The sequence below is a fragment of the Echinops telfairi genome, unplaced genomic scaffold (assembly GCF_000313985.2).
Source record: "Echinops telfairi isolate 266 unplaced genomic scaffold, ASM31398v2 ScPeMD7_25;HRSCAF=90, whole genome shotgun sequence".
In the NCBI taxonomy this organism is placed as follows: Eukaryota; Metazoa; Chordata; class Mammalia; order Afrosoricida; family Tenrecidae; genus Echinops; species Echinops telfairi.
Genome location: NW_022103922.1, coordinates 3,167,679 through 3,176,487, shown reverse-complemented (window position 1 = coordinate 3,176,487; position 8,809 = coordinate 3,167,679). Strand labels below are relative to the sequence as shown.

General features: G+C 55.8%; 1 protein-coding gene across 2 annotated transcripts in view; it reads left to right on the top strand.

The window, feature by feature from the left end:
• PIP5K1B (phosphatidylinositol-4-phosphate 5-kinase type 1 beta) overlaps positions 1 to 8,809 on the top strand; it is a 63,368-nt gene that overhangs the window by 32,341 nt on the left and 22,218 nt on the right. For both annotated transcript variants that reach the window (XM_045289327.1, XM_045289328.1), the window contains 2 exons: positions 3,119 to 3,271; positions 3,794 to 4,093. In XM_045289327.1, the coding sequence (XP_045145262.1) occupies positions 3,119 to 3,271; positions 3,794 to 4,093 (453 nt within the window). The remainder of the gene's footprint in view (positions 1 to 3,118; positions 3,272 to 3,793; positions 4,094 to 8,809) is intronic.

The following is an 8,809-nucleotide window of genomic DNA, read 5'->3' as shown; positions in this document are numbered from 1 at the left end:
CAGGGACCCAGGCACCCAGCCCTCCTGCTGACACGGGACCCAGGGACACAGGGACCCAGGCACCCAGCCCTCCTGCTGACACGGGACCCAGGGACCCAGGGACCCAGGGACCCAGCCCTCCTGCTGACACGGGACCCAGGGACCCAGGGACCCAGGCACCCAGCCCTCCTGCTGACACGGGACCCAGGGACCCAGGGACCCAGGGACCCAGCCCTCCTGCTGACACGGTCACTTCACAAGTGTGTGCCACGGGGTGTTGCCATCCCCTTCGAAGGAACATTCTGGCCACACCCCGTCCAAGGCAGAGATGCCCATTCTTCGGACAGCGGGGTGTATCCAGCAGTCTTTGCAGCCCCTCCTTTGAAGGCATCCGCTCCTCTTCAGTCTGTGTGATTCATGGCTTGGCGCGGGACTAGCTCAGCCCGTAAAGTGCCGGCTTTGTTCTTGGACACCATGAGGGGGACTCTTGCAGCAGGTGTGTGTGTGAGTGTGTGTGGATTTGATGCCATGGAGATTCTATAATAACTGAGGGTGGTAACCATCACCACCCCACCCCAGGCAACTAGTGTTTGGAGAACACACGGAGGGCGGGGGTGGCATTGCATTACTGAAACCCGCCCCGCATCTTCTGCCCACATTAGATGTTGCTGGATCCTCTGCTGGGCCTCCTGGACCTGCTCTCCAGCGTAGGTGTCTCCAGAGGCTTGCATTCCATCTCACTGACCACTGGACCAGGCAGCTGCTCCATTCCAACCCTTCTCCCCCGGAGTCTCTCTCTGTCCTGTAGGCTGGGATGTCCGGGACATCTGTCACGCGGCCTGACCTCACATTGCCTTCCTTTAGGGAAGGCTCTTTTCTGCACAACTTCTCACGTGGCTTGGGCAGGTTTCCTGAAGAGTGCTCACGCCGCAGCCTGTCTTCCCAGAATCCAACTCTCTGAGCAGGAGCTTTAGGCTGATGGCTTCTGAGAACAAATCTTCCTCAAACTTGTCTTCCCTGTAAACCAGACACAGGAATCTGCCGCTGGGGACTCAGCCACCTGTTGTGTATAAAATACTTTACCAACAGCTGAAGAAACACACAAGCTGCCCGGAATTTAGAAACAAATTAGGGTGGTGATTTGTTTATGTGACAAAGCCACCCATTGCCCCGCCCCCCTTCAACACCACCACCACCACCACCACCACCACCGAGTCAGACCCCACAGGCAGAGTTTCCTAGGCTGTGATCTACCAGCTACTCAAAGCGAGACAAACGAGGCTTCCTGCTCTCGTAGAGAAAACCCTATATAGGATTTCTATGAGTTGGAATTAACTCAATGAGAGTGGGTTTAGAGTTGGCTGGTTGGCTGGCTGATTGGCTGGTTGGTTGGTTAGTTGGTTGGCTGGCTAGCTGGTTGGTTGGCTGGCTGGTTCATTGTTATGGAAGCAGACTGCCACATCTACCTCCTATGGAGCGGCTGGTAGGTCTCATTGCCAGCCTTTAGATTAGCTGCTGAGAACATAATCATGATGCTAACCAGGGCTCCTCCCTCCTCCCATCACCATCAAGTTGGTGCTAACTCATGGAAACCCTACAGGACAGAAGGACAAACCCCACGGCCACCAAATCATGCTAACTGGCAGGAACCCTGTAAGACAGCCCTGAGCTTCAGTGCTGATCAGCAAGACAGCTCAGAAGCCAGGCTAGCTACAAGAACCCTGCCCTCCTCTTCCCTGAGACCAGAAGAACGAGAGGGTGCCCTGCTATTTATTGGTAATGGCCATTCGGATACCGCATCTGGACCACAGTAGATGGACCCTGCAAGAAGAGAAGTGTGGAACGGAGGAACCATAGCAACATGATGGGCACCTTCTGATGGTGTTACAGATTGGCTCGTAAAATAGAGAGTATTCAAGAAGAAAAACCTATCTAAGAAACCAACTGGTCAACACTGACTGCTGGACAAAGATAAGAGGGTGCAGGGGTAGGGCGACCGCATGGCTGGAGGGAAACACGCAGACAGGGGTGGGTGAGAAGGTTAGCACCTTATGAAGAACTGCACCGTTGTCCAGCTATCAGAAGGAACAGTGATTCTCAACCTGTGGGTTGTGACCCCTTTGGGGGTCGAACAACCCTTTCACAGGGATCACCCAATTCATAACAGTAGCACAATTACAGTTATGAAGTAGCAACAAAAATAATTTTAAGGTTGGGAGGGTCACCACAACATGAGGAACTGTATTGAAGGGTCGCGGCATAAGGAAGGTTGAGAACCCCTGGTCTAGGGTCTTAAAGGCTTGTCTTAAAGTAAGCAGCCATCCAAATGAAGTGTCAGCTACATTTACACAGTAGTAGCACACCAGCAGGTGTGATCCAAGGATTGTTAATCATAAAATCCATGATCAGAAGAGGGAATTGCACTAGAGCTTAAATCTGAGCATCTGGTTTGCAGAAGGCGATGCATGATCATGAAAACCCAAAATCCATGTGCAGAGTCCCCACCGGGATGGAGCCTCCATTAAATGCCCTCTGACCATTGACCAGGGAGGTGAACGGTCTGCCCCCAGTCACAGAGTACATTGGAGGGTGAATCACCTCCACCCCTTTGACCAACCCAGGGAGAGGCCATCTCCATTAGGGGGGGTACCTGGGGGGTGTCCTTGATGGAGATCACCTTACTGGGTTCCTGTGTACCATGTCCTGACTGCCACTGGGAAGCCCCTGGGCCAATATTGTAAGTTCTTCTAACGATGTAAGTTCAAGTTCCGGGTGTGGCCTGGTCCCATGTCAGGAGTCCCACCTATATCTAGGATTCACTCCTCTAGTTACAGGGGGGACTGCCTGGCTGATCTGCCACCAACCATGTTTTTGTGACCTTGTCTTTGACCTCCATGCCCTTTAGAAACCTCCGTACCTCAGCAAGCCTCGGAGCCCATTGTGACCTCATCCGGGTGATAGGTCTCTGTAGGTGTCTGATCCTTGTCCCGTTTAAGATGTAGTGAATGTAGGCAGGAACCTGACTGCCCTGTAAACTTCCCCTGAAAACCCAGTGGACCATCCTTTTGAGAAGGAAGCGACTGCAGAGGCGGGCGGGGGCGGAAGGCGGGACCCCAGCATTCTCCCTGTGCCCTCGCAGTACTCCATCTGCAGTGAGCCCCTCATTGAGCTGTCGAACCCCGGGGCCAGCGGGTCCCTGTTCTTCGTGACCAGTGACGACGAATTCATCATCAAGACCCTTCAGCACAAGGAAGCCGAGTTCCTGCAGAAACTGTTGCCTGGGTACTACATGGTGAGTCACCACCTGTCCGCAGCGGTTCAAGCCTGCCCAGCCCACTCTGGCTCAGAGCAGCCTCGACCAATCAAGTCTCCGCCCCCTTTCACCCCTGGAGTGGATCCCGACTCCGAGCGGGCTTGTAGGACGGAGCAGAACTACCCCACAGAGTCCCCAAGGCTGTGCATCTTCCTGGGAGCTGATGGTCTCTTTCTCCCCAGAGTGGCTGGTGGGTTCGAACCACCAAACTTCTAGTTAGCAGGCGGGCACCGCACCGGTGGGGCGCACCTTTGCCCATTTTTATTGCGGTGAATTTGGGAATGATGTCCATTTTCAGAATGGCCACTTTTCATGCCCTGAACATAGAGTGGCGCCATCCCTGTCCCAACAAGACGACTGAGGGAGTCAGGCCGAAGCCGCCTCCCTTTAGCAGCGACCCTTTCTGAAGGTGCCCACAGCACCCCTCTGTTGAATGAGCGTGCCGGCATGTCGTGAAGATGGGGGGCTCTAACCCTCTCTCTCCGCGCTCCCTGTTTTCAGAATCTGAACCAGAACCCACGGACCCTGTTGCCCAAGTTCTACGGGCTCTACTGCATGCACTCGGGCGGCACCAACATCAGGATCGTGGTCATGAACAACGTCTTGCCCCGCGCCATGAAGATGCACTTCACCTACGACCTGAAGGGCTCCACCTACAAGCGGAGGGCCTCCCGCAAGGAGCGGGAGAAGGCCAGCCCCACCTTCAAGGACCTGGATTTCCTGCAAGACATGCAGGAGGGGCTGTACTTTGACACCGAGACGTATAACGCCCTGATGAAGACGCTTCAGAGAGACTGCCGGGTAAGGGTCACCCCGGCCCCCGGCCCCAGGCTACTCTGTCCAGAGTAAACACCTGGTCTCTCGCCTTCCCCACGCCCGGTGCTGCCGCCGCCGGGTTGGGCTCTCTGACGTGGAAGGACTGGGCAGTGATCAGAGGGCCCTCTGTAGAGGCTGTGAACGCTTCTCTCTCTGGGTTTTAGAAATAAGCCAAGTGGGCCCGGACTCCGTGGGGTGGTACAAATGCCACTCACTGAGAGGTTGACAGTCCACTCTGCCCAGAGGGGCCTCAGAAGCAGGCCTGGGTCTCCTGCTGAGACAACGCAGCCGTGGGAAGCAGCCCCCGTGCTCCTCTGACACACGTGGGGTCCCCTGGGAGGGGGCGTCAATCTGCAGGCAACATGTGTGTGTGTGCGTGTGTGCATACACGTGTGCATGTGTGTGCTTTTTTTTCATTTAAATTTCATTTTATTGGGGGCTTCACAGCTCTTATCACAATCCATATATAGATCCATTTTGTCAAATACACCTTTATATATGTTGTCATCATCTTTTTCAAAACATTTTCTTTCTACTTGAGTCTCTGGCAGCTCCTCATTTCCCCCTTCCCTCCCCCACGCCCCCTTGATAATTTATATATTATTCTTTCTTTTTTTTTCATGTCTTACACCAACTGCTGTCTTATTTCACCCACTTTTCTGCTGTCTGTCCCCCTCGGACGGGGGCCATACATCAATCACTGTGATCAGTTCCCCATTACCCGCCCCCTACCCTTACCCTCCTAGTATCGCTGCACCCATTATTAGTCCTGAGGGGTTTATCTGTTCTGGATTCCCTGTGTTGGGAGCTCTTAGCTGTACCAGTGTACATGTTCTGGTCTAGCCAGATTTATAAGCTAGAATTGGGGTCATGGTAGTGTGTGTGGGGGGGGTGCGCATTGAAGAACTAGAGGAAGGTTGTGTGTTTTGTCAGTGCTGCACTGCACCCTGACTGGCTCTTCTCCTTCCTGTGGCTGTTCTGAGGGGGGCGGGGTCCAATTGACTGCTGATGGGCGTTCGGTCTCCACTCTGCCCCCCCCCCTCCTCACTCCCATTGATGTGGTTTTGGTTGGTTGGTTTTGTTCTGGGTCTTTGATGCCTGATTCCTGATCCCATTGTCACCTCATGATCGCACAGGCTGGTGTGCTTCTTCCAAGTGGGCTTTGCTGCTTCTGAGCTAGATGGCTGCTTGTTTACCTTCGAGCCTTGAAGACCCTAGTTGCTATATCTTTTGATAGCTGGGCACCATCCGCTTTCTTCACCACATTTGCTTATGCACCCACTTTGTCTTCAGCGATCGATCGTGTGGGGAAGGTGAGCGTCATAAAGTGCCGTGTTAGTAGAACAAAGTGTTCTTATGTGTGTGTGCTTTCAATGGAATGGATCCAGGGGTCTATTGCCGTCTGTCCCTGTGGGGAATGTCATTAACCTAAAGCAGGATGGGGGAGTCTTTTGTCTGCCAAGGGGCCTTTGGGTATTTATGATGTCACTGCAGGGCCACACTGGCCAGGTGGTCACTAAAGTGGCAGCTCGGGTGGATTGTGGATTTCACCGCAGCTGTGCCTGTCAGGCTCGGAGTAGCTTACACAGTGACCCCACCTCATCCTCACGGGCCGTCCCGAATAAACTCAATGCCACCTGCTTTGTGGGCTGTGAGGACACAGTCCCAAGACCAGTTCATCCCAAGGAAGATTCCGGTACCTTGCCTTGTGGACCGGCTCTGAGCCAGGTAGTGGTGGACTCTACAGCTTATAATCCCTCGAGGAGACGGGCGGACACAGTGGCTGCAGCAGGGGACACGGGAACAATGGTGAAGGTGACGCTGGACCAGGCAAGGTTGGGTTCTGTGCATGGGGCCCAAACCTGCTCGATGGCCCCTGGCAACCCCACCTACAGTCTGACGGGGGGCAGGGAGCGTGTAGAGCGATCACATCGCTGTTAACAGCCAGGCCAGAAGTCGTCACACGATGCTTCTCTGTCTCAGAGAGCTGTTGCTGAGGGTGGGGGCTCTGTGCCAGGAGAGGTGTGTTCCTGGGCAGCGCTGTGGTCAAGAGGCAGGGGGACACACAGTCCAGTTGGTGTCGTCCAAACCATTGGGTCTACAGCATTCTGGAGCCCAAAGGCCTGGGCTCCTACCCACTGAGCGCCCACCCACTCACACTCCTGTCCCTCCAAAACAAGTGGGAGCAAGGCACGGGCACCGTGGGGGGTGCAGTTGGGTGCATGAGCAAGCTGGCGGCCAAGGAGCACACATGGGAGGGAGGGGGCGCAGAGAAGGGTAGCCTACACTTCTGGACCGCAAGATTCCCAGCATGAACGAGATGGTGGGAAATTCCCAGGAAGTTTGAAGCCTTGTGTGCACGTGCGTGTGCGTGGGAAAGCTGGACACTGAATGAGGAAGACCAAAGAGGCCTTCGAACGATGGTGTTGGGGAAGATATTAAAACTAGCATGGGCCCCCAGATCACCAACAGATCTGTCTTGGAAGAAGCACAGCCTGAGTGCCCTCAGAGGCAGGACGGCGAGACTGGTCTCACGGACTTTGTGCGTGTTGTCGGGAGCGACCAGCCCCTGGAGAAGGGCACCGTGCTTGGTGGAGGGGCAGCGACAGAGGACGACCTTTGACAAGCCAGATGGACACTGCGGCTGCCTCGATGGGCTCAAACATAAGAAGGATGGTGAGGCCGGCGCAAGACCAGGCCATGTGTCCTTCTGGTGAGCACCAAGGCAGCTGTGAGTCAGAACCGACTGGACGGCACCAAACATGTATGTTTGTAGACATATATGTGTGTGTCTGTGTCTAAGTAAATGTACAAGCCAATAATAGCTGTTGTTAGCTAGTGAGGGGGGGAAGGGGGCACACAGCACTAAATGAAATGCTGCCCAGCCCTGTGTGATTCCCATGACCAGCTGCAGGCCAGACCCCTGTGCCCACAGGGTTTCCTGGTCTCCAGGTCTCCCTTCCAAGGCTTAGTCTGGACTCTCACTGCCATCCAGAACGACCGGAGACCGTCACTGTGGACAGGAGTAGAAGGCCCAGGCTTTGTCCCTCAGAGCTGCTGGTGGTTTTGAACTGCCGACCAGATGGACCACAGCCTGATGCTTAACCAGGACACCACCCGGGCCCCGTCTAGACATTTGACGGAGACTTTCGGCATCACCGTAGCACCAAGCCTCCACTGACAGGGCGGTAGCTGCACTTGAAAGGCATTGACTACACTCAAACTGGCGGAAGGTGAGAGTTGGCCCCGGAGTCCCCCAGTCCTATGGGTGGACTCTGGTGTGGAGTTCTTCCACTGAGAAAGCCAGCTAGGGACCACCCATCCAGCAGCCTGGGTCCCCAGTCCCTCCCCGGTCACGGCGGTGCACAGCACACGCCCCTGCAGGAAGGGACCGAGAAGTGAGTCTTTGTTTCCGCCTGCTGTGGCGTCGTGGCGGCGAGTCGTGCTGTGATCTGAAAGGGCAGAAGTTCAAATCCAGCAGCCAACTGGGGAGAGAGGCAGACTTTCTACACCAGTGAAGAGTTACAGTCTGGGGAACCTACAGGGAAGTTCTCCCCTGCTCGGCGCTTGGGACTCAGAGCCGGCTCCAAGGCGGGGAGTTTGGTTTGGTTTTTCCAGCCCAAACCTGCCACCGCCGGTATTGTCCCTTGATGGCATTAGCGAGGAACGGTCGGGGCTGTCGGGGAAGTGACGGGAAACCAAGAGGGCCGGGCTCGCTCTCACTGGACCGGTGCTGGCCAGTCACCTGGGAGGACCTGTGGGAGGCAGGGGGGTCCCTTTTCCCTACTCAGGTGCCCAGACGGGTCTGCTACCGGAAATCCCAGACACTATTTGGAATACTGCTTGGAATCCTCTTCCACAGGTGGATGGACACAGGTGTGTCTGCCATCCTTTTCCTCCCTCCCAAGGGGCTAGAGGAGGAGCCTGGCAGAGCCTGGTTAAACGCTGGGCTGCTAACCACAGGGCCAGCAGTCCAAAGCCACCAGCCTCTCCGTGGGAGAAAGACGGGGCTCTCTACTCCCGTCAAGAGCCACGGTCACTGCAGAGTCCCTGTGAGTCCCCATCAGTCCCCATCAACTGGATGTCAGCGGTGTTTCCAAGGGGCTGGATCTTAAATCCCAAGCCAAACCCGTGGCCATCCAGGCCCCCCAAATCACGGGCCCCACGTGTCACAGGGTAAACTGCTATGGAGGGTCTCCTTGCTGGCCACCTGGACAGGGCAGGTTGCTAGGCCTGCCTTACACTGGGCAGCAGGAACCATGAACACCGCCAGGGACTTGTGGCGGCGGGTGCCAACCTCTGGCTTTCCAGTTAGCCTACCCGCTCGCCACCAGGGCTCCAGCCCGCCGGGCCTTTCAGGGGTGCTGCCATTGTTACAGGTGCCCATAGACTCACCCCTGACTCCTTTCGCCTCTCCTGCGCATTTCCAAGAATCTCCTCCCTGAGAGCAGGGCCTGCATGTGTCACTGTGCCGGAGCTCGTCCGGGTGGGTGGTGCAAACCCTGACACACTTGCCGGACACCGGGGAGGTCACATGGAGAGCCTCACAGTGGTTCCTAGGGAGTCTGACCCCGCAGTCACTCCCAGGGAGTCTGACCCCGCAGAACCCCATGGGGCAGTGCTGTGTGCTCCTGTGGTCTGTTGGGAGCTGGAATTGACTTGACAGCCCCTGACCACCACCCCTCCACCTCCACCACCTTT